The 18504-nt window shown below is 35.7% G+C and overlaps 6 protein-coding genes and 1 long non-coding RNA gene across 10 annotated transcripts; 1 reads left to right on the top strand and 6 right to left on the bottom strand.

Moving 5' to 3' along the window:
* Positions 1-3409: 3409 nt before the first annotated feature.
* On the bottom strand, positions 3410-3836 carry LOC104739007 (uncharacterized). The gene is made up of 2 exons (XR_015580016.1): positions 3806-3836; positions 3410-3653 (listed from the first exon to the last, which is right to left on the bottom strand). It is a non-coding gene; the product is annotated as an uncharacterized LOC104739007 (long non-coding RNA).
* Positions 3837-4371: 535 nt separating this feature from the next.
* LOC104739008 (uncharacterized) lies at positions 4372-7213 on the bottom strand. 3 transcript variants are annotated; one of them, XM_087484407.1, is made up of 9 exons: positions 6619-7213; positions 6407-6499; positions 6173-6277; positions 5887-6039; positions 5675-5773; positions 5463-5591; positions 4978-5157; positions 4721-4837; positions 4372-4616 (listed from the first exon to the last, which is right to left on the bottom strand). In XM_087484407.1, the coding sequence occupies exons 1-9, from the start codon at positions 6928-6930 to the stop codon at positions 4452-4454; spliced, it is 1353 nt and encodes a 450-aa protein (XP_087340533.1). In that variant the 5' UTR covers positions 6931-7213; the 3' UTR covers positions 4372-4451. The 3 variants fall into 3 exon arrangements, with proteins under 3 accessions (XP_087340533.1, XP_087340535.1, XP_087340534.1); XM_087484409.1 differs by having other exon boundaries at positions 5887-6043; positions 6619-7135; XM_087484408.1 differs by having other exon boundaries at positions 5887-6035; positions 6619-7124.
* A 213-nt stretch (positions 7214-7426) lies between these two features.
* On the bottom strand, positions 7427-10106 carry LOC104739009 (pentatricopeptide repeat-containing protein At1g04840). Of its 2 annotated transcripts, XM_087484411.1 has the most exons (3): positions 8881-10106; positions 8553-8782; positions 7427-8097 (listed from the first exon to the last, which is right to left on the bottom strand). In XM_087484411.1, exons 1-3 carry the CDS (start codon positions 10043-10045, stop codon positions 8089-8091), a joined length of 1404 nt encoding a protein of 467 aa, XP_087340537.1. In that variant the 5' UTR covers positions 10046-10106; the 3' UTR covers positions 7427-8088. The 2 variants fall into 2 exon arrangements, with proteins under 2 accessions (XP_087340537.1, XP_087340536.1); XM_087484410.1 differs by having other exon boundaries at positions 7880-8782; positions 8881-10072.
* Positions 10107-10249: 143 nt separating this feature from the next.
* Positions 10250-14062, bottom strand: LOC104739010 (uncharacterized). The gene is given in 13 exon segments (XM_010459242.3): positions 10250-10567; positions 10743-10829; positions 10832-10885; positions 11041-11118; positions 11199-11288; positions 11384-11465; positions 11566-11633; positions 11914-11974; positions 12223-12302; positions 12461-12537; positions 12889-12984; positions 13067-13211; positions 13803-14062. Coding segments are annotated over 13 exon segments (1263 nt in total). The 5' UTR covers positions 13971-14062; the 3' UTR covers positions 10250-10390.
* A 915-nt stretch (positions 14063-14977) lies between these two features.
* On the top strand, positions 14978-15501 carry LOC109128627 (uncharacterized). The gene is made up of 2 exons (XM_019235410.2): positions 14978-15100; positions 15223-15501. The coding sequence occupies exons 1-2, from the start codon at positions 14978-14980 to the stop codon at positions 15499-15501; spliced, it is 402 nt and encodes a 133-aa protein (XP_019090955.2).
* Positions 15502-15773: 272 nt separating this feature from the next.
* Positions 15774-16802, bottom strand: LOC147927756 (uncharacterized). Its single transcript, XM_087484656.1, has one exon. It carries the CDS (start codon positions 16785-16787, stop codon positions 15774-15776), a length of 1014 nt encoding a protein of 337 aa, XP_087340782.1. The 5' UTR covers positions 16788-16802.
* A 168-nt stretch (positions 16803-16970) lies between these two features.
* On the bottom strand, positions 16971-18434 carry LOC147927757 (uncharacterized). Its single transcript, XM_087484657.1, has 3 exons — positions 18370-18434; positions 17423-18287; positions 16971-17258 (listed from the first exon to the last, which is right to left on the bottom strand). Exons 1-3 carry the CDS (start codon positions 18432-18434, stop codon positions 16971-16973), a joined length of 1218 nt encoding a protein of 405 aa, XP_087340783.1.
* Positions 18435-18504: the final 70 nt, after the last annotated feature.

Consider the following 18504-nt stretch of genomic DNA (forward strand, 5'->3'; position numbering starts at 1 on the left):
ATAAATACTAGGATTTACTCCGTGGTACACCACGAGACCATTTTTTAATTTTTATATATAATTATAACAATTTTGTGTATAAAATGATTAGATTTTCTTTGGATTTTTAATATAAATGTTACAATGTTATATAAATTTTGGTGTATTTCCATTTGTTATTGAATATATGTGGGTATAATTTGAAAGTACTATAAGTATGTAAATTTGAAACAAATAAAATGTTCTATTAAGTATTAATTAAACTCATCTTTGCTAAAATACATTTGTATTTGAAAATATATTTTTTATTTGTAAGACCTAATACAATTCATTATTGAAACATGTGAGTTAAATTTAATATAAATGTAAGTATTTTTATTTTTATATATAGGTATGTAGTATTAAACTCTAATATACTGTATATTAAAATTTATAATGAGTAAAATACATTTATTTAGTAACTACAAAAAAAAAAGTTCTCATTATCAATTATGTATTAAACTTATAAAAACTATCTTTTATATATTTTCATATAGGAATAAAATGACTGTAACAAAAATTGTAAGTTGTTCTTTTCGAGTTTGATCAATACGCTATTTAATTACTTTTGCAGCCATACTATCAAACAACAAACACTTGGTTTCACCATATCCATGATCTTGGCATAAAGCATGTACCTTCATTCAAATAAATGTAAAATTAGTGGCCGTATATTATATGATACTAATATATTCATAATTCAAACGTAAGATATATTATATGGTCATATAAGTATAATCATAAAGAACCTACCTTAGGATTATGACTTATGAATGTGCACTAAGGCTTGCTATTCGAAGCTTTAGCATCGTATTAGTACACGGTAGATAGTTTAATAAAGTATATATATGAAGGTTAAAAAACGTTAGATAATGATTCAAATCCATGGCTTATTTTATAAAACTAAAATAATGAATATTACGCCTCATTCGATGAATCAATAGCTTTAGGATATAGCGCATTGGTTATGAACATGAGAAAGCAACAAAAGGATTTGACACACTTATTATTCTTGTTCAATTTTTTTCCACAAATCAAACATAATAATCATAATCATTATTATATACAATCAGAACAGTAAAACCTCTATAAATTAATAAGGTGGGGACCATGAAATTTTATTAATTTATAGAGGTTTTAATTTATCGATAAATTAATATTTTATTAATTTATGAAGAATTTATGAAGAGATTTTTAAATTTTTATATTACAAAATAAGATACTTTTGTTATCATTCATATTTTTAAAGATTTTTTTAATTCTTATTTTTTAATTTTTAATTTAGAGTTTAGATAAAAACGATAAATGTTAGAAGTTCAGAGTTTAGAAGAAATTGCTACTAGTATTATTCATAGTAATGATGAAGTCGAAGAATATATTGCGGTAACTTTAGAACCAATTACATGTAAAGAAGCAATTATCGCATTTAGGACTTTCCACAACCTTTAGATACGGTTTGAGAAGACAACAATAAAAAAGATTAGAAATGAGCTCCAATAAGGATGTAAATTCAAGAATATGTAAACAACAATAGAGTCATATTTCACTAGATTTTCTTCTATATATATATATGTTAATATTATTTGATTATTAATTTATAATATTGATGAGACCATATTTTTACATAGAATTTTCAAAAATATTATTATCTTATTAATTTATCGAAATGTGTTAGTTTTTACACCGGCCCAACTCGGGACCGGAAAATTTTATTAATTTATAGCGAGTATTAATTTAAAGAGTATTAATTTATAGAGGTTCGACTGTATAAACTTTTGTGAATTTGATTAAATAGAAAACATGAACGGGTTAAAAGCAAACCTTTGATTTTACATGGATGTATGTCTCTTAGGAAAGCAAATTGTGCAGCCATTGTTACAGTAAAGATTCGTTTGTTAGTGGTATCAAAGAGTTTCGTATAATTGGGTGAGTTTTTGTTATTCGATTGTTATGTTATTTATAGATTGTGATGATAGAATTAGGTTTGATATCATATCTTAAAATATTTATTGAGCAAACACAATATCTTTGAAAATGTGACAATTATGAATTAATGCTAAGGATATAGTAGTTGGGTATGGAATATCCCACTAAATTGTCGTCAATAATAATCAGTTAGTATCCGTTTCATGTAATTTTTATTTAAAATTTGATTGTGTTGTTAATGTTAGCATTTAATTTATATTTCCTCTCTCTCCTTTATATTTTGAATTCGATTTCCTTGATTATGTTATCATTAATTAGTTTTGTAAAAACCGGAATATTACCATATTTTTAATATTATTGGATACCATAACGATTAACATAATTAAAAAAGACCCGATTAGTAAAATCGGATCTTAATTTCTGATTTTAAACCGACCCGAATTATATAGGATGACACAAAAATCCTAAAACAATTTTTAAAATATGTATATCCTTTATAAAAATTCAAATTACATCATATGCTAAAAAAAATCGAAAAATTTCTTAATTTTATGTATTAAATAGTAATTCAAATAATTAAATATAAGATTAAATAAAAGTGAAAGGAGAATTATATTTTAATCGAATATATTGCTTTAAATTAAGTAAATAGATTTTAGGAAATTTGAAATTCATATTATCAAATAAGGAAATGATTGTGTTTGGTTGTAAGGATAGTAGAGAATTTAGTTAATTGAGACTTGTTTGGATACAAAGAAAAAAAAGATATGGCACAAAAATGTACTTCAAAAATGTTAAGATAGATTCAATGTGAAATAAAGTAAACTCATATTCATGTGAAATCCCTAGCAATTAGCCTCCCTCCACCATTACCAACTAGCCTAGTACCAACATCGCACAACATAAAAATATTTTTGATTTAGGAAAAATGCTATTTTTAACAATCAATCAATACATTTGGACCAAATATAGAGTGAGCTAAAACTCTTTATGAGGCAATAACTAATAAGAGCTCTAACTAATAATATCCATTTAATTTTACTCCGAACTAAATCAAAATAATATATAACCAAAATATTATTAGTTAGACCATCGGCCGGAATATATATATTGGCGGGAGAAGATTTCGGTTTAAAAAGAACATAAAGCGATTTCATCGTGTACCCTAACCGTACACACTTGCATTAGATCGTCGCGGCGCAACACAAAGACTCTATCTTATGTGTTCGCTACTCATCGTAACCAGATTAAACCGTATTGCTCTATATTTATCAATCTGTTTCAAACCGGTTAATTTGCGAACCGTTTCAGACGAAGGGAGAATGGATCGAGTGTCACACTTAACGTTAACCGTAAAATCTCTTTTAGTTTCACGGTAATTGAAGAGTTTTTTTAGTCCTGGTCTCCAAATTTTTCACTTATTAAGACAAAACAAAAAGAATGTTACTTTGTCAGTATTATTCATAGCGATATCCGAATCTTTTTGTTCTTTTAAAAAGTTTTCATAATTTGACACAAGAAGACATTGCATCGATTTAAAGAACTCCAAAGAAAGAGTTGTTGATGGCGGAATTGAGCTCTGTTCCAGCTGAGTTGATAATGGCTGAATCGATCTTGTCTCTAGGTAAGAACAAGAACTCTCCTTCAATTTTCTCAAACCCACATAGCTCCATGAACTCTATGCCTCCTCTCATTGAACCAACCCTGTCCTGTTTTACATTTTCATCCCAGTAACCATAATTAGTAAGAAACAGGAGTCAGGGACTATCATCATCATCATCATTGTGTCGATCCTTCAAATCTAATTTGTTTAATAATACAGTAAAACTTAATGCGCATCTTTATGGCAGATTGTTCTTACCTGAAATGTTTGGTTTGTGAGTCTAATTTTATGCTTACGCATCTTTTTGTTTCATATTACTTGTGGTTTATATTTGTGATGTAACTTTATTACTCAAATTTCCACTTTTATCTCTCACTTTTAGCTTATTAATTATTTAAAATAAATGAAACAATGTATTAATGAAAGGTAAAATAGAAAATTAAATAGTTTTTATAATATATGTGAAATTAACTAGAATGACAAGTGATATAAAACAGAAGGAATAATATATAACCAAAATATTAAATAAACTTTGCAATAATGATTAAATTTAGGGTAATATATAAAAATGATACAAACGTAGTAAATATAAAGTAACGAACATGTAATATGTAACACATTGATGACATTAATACAATTATACAACCCAATAATAATAATAATACTAATCATAAATTCTCAATATACGCCATTTTTCTTACTTCAATTTTTTTTTTGAACAACTTTTCATACTTAATCAACGCTTGTATCTTTATCATGCTTCTTTCCGTTGGACAAATTACAAACAAACATATTTCGATTTAAAGAGTAAAGTGAAAGTACCCTAAAACAAAACAAAACCGCTTTGTATAAATTGTAATGGGCAACTAAAAGTTGACTTGATCAGAAGTTAGAAAAAAAGGACTTATAATAAAATTTTGGAACGAAGTTTATTGGCTACATACAAGAGATGGCTGATGTTTGTAGTTGGATAGTGTTGAAGTAACTTCATATTCGATGTGAAATCCCCAGCGATTAGCCTCCTCCTCACCAAAACCAACATCGCACAACATATCCCCAGTAAGCTCTCCTGCAACAATAAGATCAACGGAGTTCAATCATTCGCGCAAACATTGAGGAATGAGTGAGTCTTCTGTATCTATTTATTTGATTTCAAGTATAAGTCAATCTTACCAGAGGGCCTTCGGGGTCGCTTAAGAGTGCATCCCATATGTGAAGACAATCGAAGAAACTAAACTCTTGTGTCAGGAGGAGAGTGATCCACCTAAATGCATAGAACTGTGGGTTTACCTGTCATCCATAGAGTCTATACAATGTCAATCTCAGAGGCTCCAATCTAATGTTATTATGATCTAGATGAGAGAACATTAATACTAAACAAGCTAAGGGGATCATTGGAATTTATCTTCCGGACAGAATCGATGTCTTACTTTCGTGGTGATCTCTAGATGACGCCAAAGTTCCTCATCATGCTTCTTAACAAGTTGCGAGAGCCTTGTTATTGCAGATCGGATTCCCACCACGCTATTGTCGAGTTGTTGACAGTAGAAGTCTCGAAATCCACTCAACAGTTCAACAAAGCAGAAGAATGCATCTGCTTCAGCATGGGACTGCACATTTTATACAGAGTTAATATAAACTCTGAAGCTCATGACACAAGAGCACAACCAAGATTTGCAGAATAAAGATTATACACGCACCAATCTTCTAGGAAAAGTAGGCAAAGAGGTCAAATTCATACTAAAAGAAAACATTTTTATTTCTAACTCAGACCATATATGTTAGTAAAAAGATCTTGATATTGATTTACTTAAGAACTCGGGTCTAGACTGGCACGGTTGCTTTGTGAAATTGTATACCCTATCATGTGACAGCAGTTTAAAGGGTATCGAAGAAACAAAAAGAGTATACTTACTGAACTATCTTCATCAGGGTCGTTACGAAATACATAAAAGATAGGTGCTAAAATTTCGTTCATCCCTTGAACATATCTGATGCCTTGATTTAACTTCGCAAATACAAGCAATATATTCTTCATAGATTCCTAGACATGTAAATGGAAACGTCACTGAGCTTGAGTAATCAACAATAGGTGAAAATTTGCTAATGAGAACACAAAACGGTTACCTGATTAGAACGCGCAAATGATGATTCACCGGAGAAAAAAGGTATGTCTGGATGAGTACGTTTGACATCCCTGTCTATTTGTTCTATGGTTTCCGTATCCTACATTAATAAAAGAGTTTGCGTTGGAACTGATGGAAAAATTGAATACCAAGAGGTCTTTCTAAAAGATTTTAACAAGAAAAAACCTGCCCGGGTTGCAAGTTATATAGTACCTGAAAGTATGTATTCCAAATGCTCGCCTTCCCTAGGCTTAAAGGATGGTCCTCGTCAGTTATTCTGGATCGCGCAAGCATGCATCGGCTTTCACTCTTCAGATCATAATTGTCAAACCCCTTTGACCTCACCATTCTCCATGTGATTTCTGACTAACTACCACAGAATCAGTTAGTGGTACCAAAAAACACATTTCAAGAAAAAGATAGTACCAAATACTTGAAATCAACTTAGAGAGACATAGCATGCAAAGCTGACTCGTAAGAAAAGAGAAGGATCACTTACAGGACTCGTAAGAAGCTCATCCTTATAGTGCTTGTATTGGGATCTCTTTTGTTTCAACTCAGTTGACCAGAGTGAACGTTCAGGTGGCAAGTAACCAAGCAGAAGCTGCAAAGAGAATCATAATTCAATAGCTGCATAAGGTTTTCGATCATATCAGACTCTCAATCTCAATTATTCTATTCTATGCATTGTTGCATTAACACAAACCAAAATCATGATGCTTATAACGCCTACCTTCCAGACAGTAGAACGGATCCCAGGAGAATCCGGCAAACTCTGTAAAGCTAAACTCCTCAATTCCTTCATATTGATCACCTTCTTTGATAACTGTAACAAAACCAACCAAGTAGAAGAAAACGCTGAGCAATTAGACCACAACACGCTGGTGGAAGAATCTGAAACTTTGCTTTTGATTAAAACCAAAAAAAAAGTAAGGTTGCATTGACCTCTGCTGAGAGATGAGCCTGGCGGGAAAAGTCCTCGGAGGAAGAACCAACGGAGTTTCTATATTCGCCACTACCGCTAGGAATACTGCTACCGTTCCTCGGTCTAGGCGACGGCGATGGAACCGAAGAAGCGGCGGAAGAAGGCGGAGGAGCAGAGTTAAGCCTGGGAGCAACGGAAATTGATTGTGCCTCTTCCTTCATTTTAGTGACGGGAGAATGGCGGTGGAGACCGTCGTCGTAAGAAGAAGGCGGAGGAGGAGGAGTAGACCACATGGTGCTATTCAACCATTCCGGTACCTTTTTCCTCACCATCTCTAGGGTTTGATGGATCGATCAATCGATTTTGGAAGTGCGAGATTCAATTCACGAGGTTTCGTGAAAGAGATTTAATGAGAGAAAAAGAGAAAGGTTCTTCTGTTCTGCGAGTCGGTGATTTTTAATGGAAGTTCGTGTAATTTTTCTTCTCTTCACAGAGAGACAGAGAGAGGAATCGGAGAAACTAATATAACCTCCAATTGTTGATCCTTTACAAATTTATCCCTTTTTCTTTTTACTGATTAATTTACCCCCTAAAATCCATGGTACAAATACAATCAGGAAACTATACCAAAAATAAGTGGATCATATAATATTCCTTTATCGTTGAAGCAAAGAGTTAAATGTAATTTTTGTGTTCAACAAAATAATCTAATCTAGGATGGTAAGAGCATAAATAAAGCAACAATAAGTATGATTTTATGGTGTATTACCATATATATATAAAGTGATATGCAAACACAAGATTAATTCTATAAAGTGATGGACCCGATTAGCCTTGGCGACTGGTATTTGTTCTCATGTGATATAGCTCTGCTTCACATACATTTGCCATGTGTTTCGTTGTCTTCAATAATACACTTGACAACTACATATACTAAACATCTACTTAGTCATAAATCATAATCTAAACTTTTAAAAATCTTTGCTTACCAAACTTATTATATTGTTATAAGCATATAACTGGAATTTTCAGTTTCAAAAACACTCACTAGTAACTATTAAGCCTATTTTGTCAAACTCCAGTTTCCTTTCCCTGCTTTTATCGAGCTTTGACCCCTTGGCCTGATTCGCTGAGATGTGTGGTCTGGTCTCAGGAATATCATGATTATGTTCTATTTCCGACCGTTGTATGGAAGAAGACAATATTTGTACTGGAAAGCGCCATGAATGAACAAAACTCACATGCAGCTGAAGGCTGGGATGTTACAACATCACCTTATTCTTTTTGGTTTTGAGTTATTCTCGTGCTGTCGTGCATATGTACCTGAAGGCACCTAACTGATCAAACTATATCACCAATAATCACCACATGAACAACTTCCATCTTTGAAATGATGAAACTGTTTTGCATCTCTCAGTAAAATACCTCTTTGGCTGATCTTACTAACATATTTCATTAATGAATGACAATCTCCGCAGATTCTAAGGTTCTTAAAGATCCTTATCGTGGTTCCAGGAGCAGTTCTTAGAAGCCCAAGAGTAAGAGCCAGTTTCTCACTATGGACTCCCGTAACATTTTCCTTCTCTTCTTCTTCAATGTCATGAATCGACCAGTCAGCTCCTGGAATGTATCCTCTCTCTGTCGCCAGCGATATGATCTCCTCGAGCTTCAAACGTATCTCTTGTGTTTGCATATGACTATAATCACCAGCTGCAAATTTGTTCAGCTGACAGTCCAATTCGATGTAACTCCATCCCAGGGATCTCTCTTTGACTGTCTTCTGAAACGGATATCTTCTTTTCTCAACATCTTCATATTTCCCTTCAGCCGCATGTGTTTTGTCTAAGAAAATGTAACTACCACGAAGCTCTGGATCAAGTTCCACAAGATTTTGTGACACAATTTCAGTCCTTCTATTACTCTTGTACGCCTTGCAAGCACGATAGAGTGCAGCCCATGTTGTAAGATCAGGATTTATCGGCATATTATCTACAAGCTCATGTGCTTCTTTCAACCTCCCTGCTCTACCTAACAGATCAACAACTAACACATAATGTTTCAGTGTGGGTTCAATCGCGTAGTCAAGCCTCATGCTATCGAAGAAATTAAGTCCCAGGTCTACTTCGCCTGAGTTCAAGCATGCAGTTAGAACCGCAATAAACAGAACCTCGTCTGGCTTCTCTCCTGCATGCACACCGCAAAATAAAGAAACTAAACTCGATGTAATAAAGAGCATTGAATTGAGAATAAGCTAAATTCTTAAACTGGAGAAAATCTTTTACCGGAATACAACATTTGTCTGAAACATTGGATAGCCTGATGAAAGCGCCCATGAACTGCCCAACCTTGTATCATAGCAGTCCACGAAAGAATATCCTTGTGATTCATATCACTGAACACAGTAGCCGCACAATCAACTTCCCCACATTTTGCATACATGTCTATAAGAGCTGTCCCTATAGCTCTATCCAATCTAATCCCATTATCCAAAATATAACCATGAATTTTTATCCCTGATCCAAGAGCACCAGATTTTGAACATGCAGAGAGCACAGCAGCAAGTGTGTATACATTAGGCTTCAAGCCCTTCTCCAGCATCTCAAAAAAGGTTGAAATCGCAGTTTCATAGTCGCCATTTTGGGAAAACCCATTGATTAAAGTCGTCCAAGAAACCACATTCTTCTCTGGCATCAGTTCAAAAAGCTGCTTAGCTCTGTTCAACTGGCCGCTATCAACATAACCCTTGATCAAAGTACTCCAAGATCCTGAGTTTCTCTCTGGCATGGATGTAAAAAGTGTAGTAGCCATTCGCATATCCTTGGCGCGACAGTAGCCATTAATCAAAACATTCGATAGCAAAATACTCCCCTTTTTAATACTATCAGGACTTTCATCGAACACTTGGCACGCATAATTTAACTGTCCGGTTTTGGCGTACATGTCAACCAAAGATACCCTGACGAAGGAATCAGAGTCAACGGAGTTCTTCAAAGTCGAGGCATGAAGAGCCCTACCCAACCATCTTAACCCTAGTTTGGAATTAGACTTGAGTACAAACGGAAAAGTTAGCCGATCAGGTTTCACACCAAGCCTCAACATGAGGATGAAATGACGAACTGAACACTCGGGACGAGCATTCTCCGTCAAACCACGGATCAAAACATTGAAAACAAAGAGATTCTTATCTTCAAAATTTCTGAAAATCGAGAGGCTATAATCCGGGGTCTTGAGAAGCGCAGAGCAAGAAACCAGCTGAGCAGCGACGCGACTACTGAGGACATCGCGACGGAGGATCTGGGCGTGAACACGGCGGAGACTTACAGTGTCTTTGCAGGCGTGAATCAGAGATATGAAGTGAGACTCGCCCGGGTAGGCTAGACGATCGGCCGGAATATATATTTTGGCGGGAGAAGATTTCGGTTTAAAAAGAACATAAAGCGATTTCATCGTGTAACCTAACAGTACACTCTTACTCCAAAGACTCTCTTATATGTTGGCTACTCATCGTAACCAGATTAAACCGTATTGCTCTATATTTATCAATTTTTCTCAAACCGGTTAAGTTGCAGACCGTTTCAGACCAAAGGAGAATGGACCAAGTGCACACTTAATTTTGACCGTAAAAGCTATTTTACCCGGTAATTGAAGAGCTTTTTAGTTCTGGTCTCCAAATTTTTCACTTGACAAAACAAAAAGAATGTTACTTTGCCAGTATTATTCATGGCGATATCCGAATTTTTTTGTTCTTTTAAAAAGTTTTCATAATTTGACACAAGAAGACATTGCATCGATTTAAAGAACTCCAAAGAAAGGGTTGTTGATGGCGGAATTGAGCTCTGTTCCAGCTGAGTTGATAATGGCTGAATCAATCTTGTCTCTAGGTAAGAACAAGAACTCTCCTCCTTCAATTTTCTCAAACCCACATAGCTCCATGAACTCTATGCCTCCTCTCATTGAACCAACCCTGTCCTGTTTTACATATTCATCCAACAATAACCATAATGTGTAAGAAACAGGAGTCAGGGACTATATTATCATTCAGGAGTCAGGGATTATCATCATCATTGTGTCCATCCTTCAAATCTAATTTGTTTTACTAATAGAGTAAAAATTAATGCCCATCTTTATCGCAGATTGTTTTTACCTGAAATGTTTGGTTTGTGAGTCTAATTTTCCGGAATTTCTCCTCATCTGGATTCTTAGCAACATTTCCCATGTACGTCAGCAGAGTTTTCCCATGTACGTCAGCAGAGTCTGGAACGCTCTCTTCACTTTAGCATCCTCATCCTGAGCCAACAAGTAATTACTGTTATTGTCAAAGTTTACTCAATCCTCCCACAATTTCACCCAAATTTCCCTGAACCTTTTTTTTTTTTTATTGTCAAAAGATTACTGGCTGCTGCATTGTGAGTTGTTATACTGTAAGTTGAATTATTTTTTACCTTGTGGGTTTGCTTAAGGGACCTTAAGCATTCTCGCATTTGTTCAGTCTTTGTGGCGGGTCTAATAGGCAATGAAGACTGCAAAATCATGTCTTTATAAGAAAAGCAGATAATAAGAGATATAAAATGCAACATGCTATTGAAAATATTCTGTGTACCTTCTTCTCCTCCACAACTGGCACTGAAGGTTTTGCCGTTGCAGTTGCAGGATCTTCCGGAGGCAATCCGAGTTTCCGCCTTCTCTCAGCCTGTTAAAATGTAAACATGAGCCTTCAGGGTTTTTGTTGGGAAATAAAAAAATGTAATATGCAAAAGGTACGTAAATCTACTGCAGTAAAGATACCCTGTCTTCTTCAAGTTTTTGGCGGATCTTTTCCCTAGCACGTTTTTCTTCTTCTTTCTCAGCTTTGCGCAAAAACATTATACTGAAACACACAACCAACAATTAGCCACTTAATAAACAAAAAGTCAAAAACAAAAGAATCAAGCTAGGCCTCACATTATAACCAGGAAAAGAAAACATACCGCTTTCTTTCGTTTTCTTCTTCCATCCGCTTTGCTTCTAAGAGTTCCTTGCCAATTCTTATTCGCTCCTAAACCAAATACTAACATTAATAGATGATAACAGACAAGCTGCAATAAGAATATAACGCATCCTACAAGCACATCCTTATTATCGTACCAAGAGTACAATGCATTAAATACTTGCACAGCAATTACAGCCAGTGGAGCTTTATGCATGCCAACTTACAGGCAATGAACTCAGGAGTAGAGAGCAAAACTTAATTTTAACAGAAGAGAATAAACGTGGTCGCATCATCATAAGATTAAATAATTGTAGATAACAAATTTTATTAAAGGATAAGACAAAACCTTCTCTCTCTCACGTTCCATCCGTTTTTCTTCCTCTTCTTTCTTCTTCCGTGCACGTTCCCTAATATGTGGAATAGCAAAGAATGAGGGATACATAATCCGACGTTTAAAATAATCACCTTACAGGATTATCATAGAACTTTGACAGTTAACTAAGATAAATCGAACTGTATACATTTGTCATGCAATCAATTGAAAAACGACTAGAAGTTCAAGGGCATGCATGATATAAGTGTGATGTCATTGGTGCCAGGTGCATGCTAGAAAAGAAACGAACATGGACAAAAAAAAACAGAATACTCATAGAACCTTAATTCTTGTGCTTTTATCTTCACTTCTTCTGGCGTAAGAGCAGGTTTAGCAGGCCCAACATTAGAGTTGGCAGGTACCTAGGCGTACAATCAACAACATAGGCATTACAGTAACTGAAGGAATGAAGTAATTTTAATAGCACATACGAGAGCATAATACAACACGATATAAGATTGTGTCACAACAGTTCAGAACAGACATTCTGCTTAATAGAAACTATTGAAAAGACATTCACCTTTGGCATTTCATCTACGTCAGGATCATTCTCATGCTCCACCACCCAATTAACTGCAGCCTCGAGACTGGCATTGCCTGAAGGAATGAAATTCAAACTATGTTAAAGAAAATGAAACGGAGAAGATTAAGATAGAGAACTTCAAGATTCAGATGAAATACCATAGTTAATGGTACAATAAAAAAAAATTAAGATAGAGGAAAATAGAACATAGAACCTCAAATTTCTACTTATAAATTTATCAAGCTTCAATGAGATATAGATGACAGTTTACATATTGATCTAGAGTTCAAACAGAAGAGCGGTGTTCAGGAGCTCAATTACACACAAACAAGCTAAAACTCAATCAAAAAGCCAAAGTGCCAAACCCTACTGTGATCCGTGGCCATAAATTCAAAGTAGAAGAATATGAAACACGAGATGTTTACCAGAGTAGTGGAGGGCTCGGGTAGCTCGAGCTTTAGGGAAGCCCATCGCTTCAAGCTCCTCGAGAATGTTTTTGTCAACGTCTGGAACAATCATCTCTGCAGAGGAATCATAAGAAATAATGTTGGAAGTCACATTAAGAAACTCATGCAACACATACACATTAACATGAAACTGTACCTTCAGCAGCCTCTCCACTACCACTAGAATTATCGTCAATCTCCATAGAAACCTTAGGAGCTTCCAAGCTGATGGGTTTTGCCGTCTCCAATGTCTTATCTACAAACTCCGTATGCCCTGTTCTTTTCGTGTGCAAATCGCTTTCCTTCACATTGTATAAAGAATGAGACAAACAATCAGAAATTATCAAAATACTAGAGCATGAAACTACGACCAAATTGCAAGAAACCAAAACTCCACAGGGAATCGAACTAAGGAACTCTGGTAAAGCACCAAAGCACATGATACAACCAGAGGAGAAAGACAATACAGAAGGAAAAAACCTCAAAAGAATTGAGATCTGATAACAACGGTGGGAGAAGAAACCAATAATTGGAATAAAAATATTAACTTTACAATCTAATTAAAACCAAATCCAGCGGGAACACACATGAAAAGACTCAATTTCATTCAAGACTCAAGTCAAAACACATCAACTCGAAACCAAAGAGCAGTAAAGGTTGTAAAAGACGAATCAAATAGAGATCGCAGAGTCAAAATCAAATTAAAGAGTGAATAAACATCGAAAATTACATGTAGAGAACTCGAAATCCCGATAAAATAAAAACCCAGGGAGATCTGTTTGTAACTTCTAACTATACCAACAACAACAAACCACGGCACCAAATTCAAAAGGGCAACTCAAATTCATCAAGAACAAAAAGAAACGGGGAGATAAAAAATCGAAGATCCGTACAGTTTTAGAGCGACAAGGCTTGCTGCATGTAGTACAAACGAGATTGAGCACGGCCTCAGTGGACTCGGCGAAGTTGGAGTGAGAGGTGAGCTCAGCGTGCTCCTGAGCCTCTTCCACGGACTTCAGCAGCGCACCACAATCGCCACACTTGAGCGATACTCCTGCCATGGCTACAACACGATCTCTCTGGAACTGGTGTGATTTCACAGAGACTCGATAGGCTTCCCCTTTAATTAATTAATTAGGGGAAGTCCGTTCGTTGCTTGGGGAGAGAGGAAGACGTAGGGACCCCCCGGTTCAATCGTTTCTAGTACCGGTTCGAATTGTAAAAAAAAATTTATTTAATTGGTTAAGCTTCGGTACGAAAGTAGCGGTTTGGTAACCGGTACACTTTTCCGTTAAAGATCATAACAATTCACAATCACAGACAATCTACGGGAAAATGGCCATTTCATACCCGTACACACTTTGAAAGTGCGAATTGCTGCCTATACAAACAAGGAGTGCCAATTTAGACATTTACCCTAAGACATTCAAATTTCATACCTATACTCACGAAATTGAGCCAATTTCACAGTCCACGTTAACAGATTTAAGTCAACCATTAGAGATGCTGACTCAGAATCCACGTGTGTATTGACGTGCCATCAAAAATGTAAAACGACGTCGTTTTAATATGTTTTCTTCACAAAAAATTGTGGAAATTCCACACTCAAAAGATTCGAACCCGGGATCTCTTATGTGTCTAGCGTAAGACTTAACCATTTTATCCCACAACAATTCTCGAAAGAATCTTACAAACTTATTCATATAAACCTAAGGTAGCATCCATCGAAATCGAAAAAAATTGTGGAAATCCTCACTCCCGTGGGTCGAACCCGGGTACTCAGATACAAATAGCGTAGGACTTAACCAGTTGATCCCACAACAATACTCGGTTATATCACACAAATTTATTCTTATAAACCTAAACAATATCTAAGTCCCAATTAAATGAAATATCATCGTTTTGAATTGGGGGAAAAATAAAAATCCTAGGGTTCTTCTTCTTCTGTCAAATCGCGATTTGTGGTTTATTTGAGTTTTTTTTCCTTCTTCTTCTCTGTAATTGGGTTCGATAAACCTAAATAATATTCTTCTTCTTCTTCTCTGATACTGAATTACAGTGATTGATAATGGGTGAGCGATTCAAAAAATTTCCTAAGAAGTGTCGGTGTGGAGAAAGTGTAGTGATGAAGACGTCAAACACGGTTAGAAACCCTGGAAGACTGTTTCATGCTTGTCCATTTGGAGAACATGTAAGTGTGTTTTTTCAATTTTGGATATTGTTGTGGTTTTTTCTTCTTCGCATATGGTTGTGGTTTTGTCAATTTCGCATTTGGTTGTGGTTATGTGTATAAGCTTTAGATAAATGTTACAGGACAATAGGGGTCATGTGTTCAAATGGACGGATACATGTATGGTTGAAGAGATTGAAGACTTGATAGAGAAAGTTACTAAGCTTGAAGGAGCTTCGATGAAAATGGAAAAAGACTTCAATGTTTGTGAATCAGAAATTGGCATTTTGACAATGGATACTCGTGTATGTGAGGCTGTGGTTGAGAAGGAGGTTGGAGAGTTGAAAATGCAGCTTCGTAGCTTGAAGAACATTGTAGTGTTTGCTTTGGTGATGATTTTCTTCTTTAGGTTTATCTTTTGAATTTATTTTTAGTGAATGTATGATGTATGATGTTGTATTGAATGAATGATGTATGATGTTGTATTGAATGAATGATCATATTGCTTTTTTTTTTTCAAAAAAACTCATAAGACATACAAAATGATGAAAACATGTTAATAATCTTGTCTTAAACCAAGTCTTAAGAAAACCAAATACATATCATATTGTTTTAAGAAATCTCCATAACAAGGCATACAAAAATAAAAACAAAAAACAGACCATAAGTCCCATAACAAGCAACAAATTATAAGTTAGTCTTGTGTTGCTTGACTTCCTTGACTTACTTGACTTCCTTGAGTTGCTTGACTTCCTTGAGTTGCATTTGATGGCTGCTTCTTCTTCCTTGGTTTCCTTGGTGGTTTGTATCTCTTGACTCCAGCATTAGGACACTTTAATTTGTTGTGTCCAGGGTAATCACATAGACTACAATCCATGATCTTATTCTCTCTACTAAGCTTCTTCTTCTTTTTTGTAGGAGACTCATGCCTTGCTTTCTTCCTCTTCAGCTTTGGTTTCTTACCTTTCCTGTTTTCAATCTGTTCAACTAAAGCAGCAGGTGGCACCACAACAGAACCAGTTCTATGCCAGAACAACATATCATTAACTGGTGCAATCGAATCACTATAAATACATTGTTGCCTCGAGTTCAAATACCAGTCGCTAATGTAATCTTCACGATTAAGCTTTTTCTCGGTGATCACACGTAGAGCATGTCGACATGGAATTCCACTCATATCCCATCTTCTACAAACACATGTCCTCAGCCTAAGATTCACATTGTAACCCACACCACACTCACGAACATCATATATACCTTCTCCACCTGGGACAAATGAGCAGTACTTTATGTTCTTAGCTTCTTCTTCTAAGATCTCTTTTGCCCTCTCAGTGATTCGACCTGTATACTCATTGGCCGCAGTCTTCCTCAAATCAATACGCACCATGGTTCTTCTCCTAATAGTCTCCAACATCTCAACCATTGGTACGTACCTTGCTGGATCGATGGCATTGTTGAACGACTCTGATATGTTGTTGTGAACATCAACACATTTGGCTGTAGGTGAACAAAAAGCTAAACTGCAATTCCTCGGATTTCTCTGCATAATGGCATCATATAATCGGATATCATAGTTCCTTGTATTTTCCAAATTTGCTTCATATTCAGCCACCGTGTAGCTTTCTGCCACACGCCAAAAGAGAGTCTTCACTTCATTTTGATTAGGGAAAGCACCCTTCAAGTTACCATAGATGTGCCTAGCACACATTCTATGTTCAATATGAGGCAACACCCTGTTTACTGCATTTAACAAGCCCTATAAATGAAAAGTAACAAATTACATCATATTCAAATATCAAAGGCCAATAAAATGTAAATGAAATTAGAACAATAACATACCTTTTGTCTATCAGAAATGACTGTGAATCCCTGACCCTCTTGCAGATGAAAATCATCTTTTAGCTTTACTTATGAACCATGTCCAGTTCTCCTCATCCTCAACATCAACAACAGCCCAAGCAATGGGGTACAAACCATTATTGGCATCCCTTCCAACAGCAGCTAACAATTGACCTTTAAATGTAGACTTGAGAAAACAGCCATCTATACCAAATATGGATCGACACCACATTGACCATAACTTGCAGATCACATCAAAACATACATAGAACCTTCGGAATAGTTCTGATCCATCATCACCAATGATAGTGTCTAACTCCACAGTGGAGTTAGGATTAGTCTTACAAAAAAATATGAAAATGTGTTAGAATATGGAAACGATCATAAAAAGTGTTATAATATGGACACAATCATTAAAAAAATAACTTACGCAAGGATTGCATCTTTGTAATCTATGAGTCTAGAGAACTGCTCTAAATGGTCACAGTGAATCATCTCTCTTACTTTTTTCTTCGCTTTCTTGCATACATCAGGGGTGATCATAATACTGAACCTCTTTTGGACCTCATATTGTATCGCCTTCGGTGAATAATCAGGATTAGACCTTATCTCATCCATAAACATCTTTGCCACCACAACCGACTTTAGTAGCCTACAATACCCATCAGGTGTGCAATTGTGATCATCTTCATAAGTCTTCAGAACCCACTTCCCAATGGGGTTATGAAACGAACAGTAACACCTCCATTGACAACCATCCATTGAACAAACAACTCCATTTTTTTCTTTCCTCCATCTATCAAGCTTAATGTTGTATCCTCCCTTCAAGGCATAATCTATCAAACACTCTTTGAAATCTTCTAGAGTGTCAAACACTTGTTTGAACTGCAGCTGACCACTACCTTTTTTTAATCTTACAAACTTCTCTCCACCACCTTCATCATCCGAGTTTGGAGGTGTGTCATGGTAGTCAAAATTTGGGTCTTCATCAAGAAAAGAGGCTACATTCCTCTCAACCCGAATCTCTGCATCACAGGGCTCAGTAATCTCCACATCATGAGGATGCTCTGACGACTTAACCATAAATACATCAATAACTCCAACCCATATGGCCACATCACACATCTTTGTAAAACTCGTATCTGAATTACACAACCTCTTCCGCTCCTTATGTTCCTCAAATGGAAATTTATACCACAACATATGCCCATAAATTCCTTCTCTAAACTCATTCGACACCTTAACAAAGAACTCTTCCGATTTACATGTTATAGTTATCGATCTCGAACCTTCGAGATAAGAAACGTCACCTTTGTAATCTTTTGCCCAATATCCACCATTGTAGACATTGAATTTCACTTTCGTATCACTACAACATCATGAAATCTAAGATTAAAACCTTAAAATAAAACCTAAATTGAAATCGGACATTGAAATCTACTTCGATTTACCTTATCTCTTCGTTTCGTCCCACTCTTTCCTCTCTCCATTCGAATTGATCACCTTCTTCGTCCATCTTCGTCGGTTCTCTCGTCGCCGATTCCAGAGAAGTAGAAGGAAGAAAGACAAATCGCGATTTGACAGAA

The sequence above is a fragment of the Camelina sativa genome, chromosome 14 (assembly GCF_030686135.1).
Source record: "Camelina sativa cultivar CO46 ecotype springtype chromosome 14, ASM3068613v1".
In the NCBI taxonomy this organism is placed as follows: domain Eukaryota; kingdom Viridiplantae; phylum Streptophyta; class Magnoliopsida; order Brassicales; family Brassicaceae; genus Camelina; species Camelina sativa.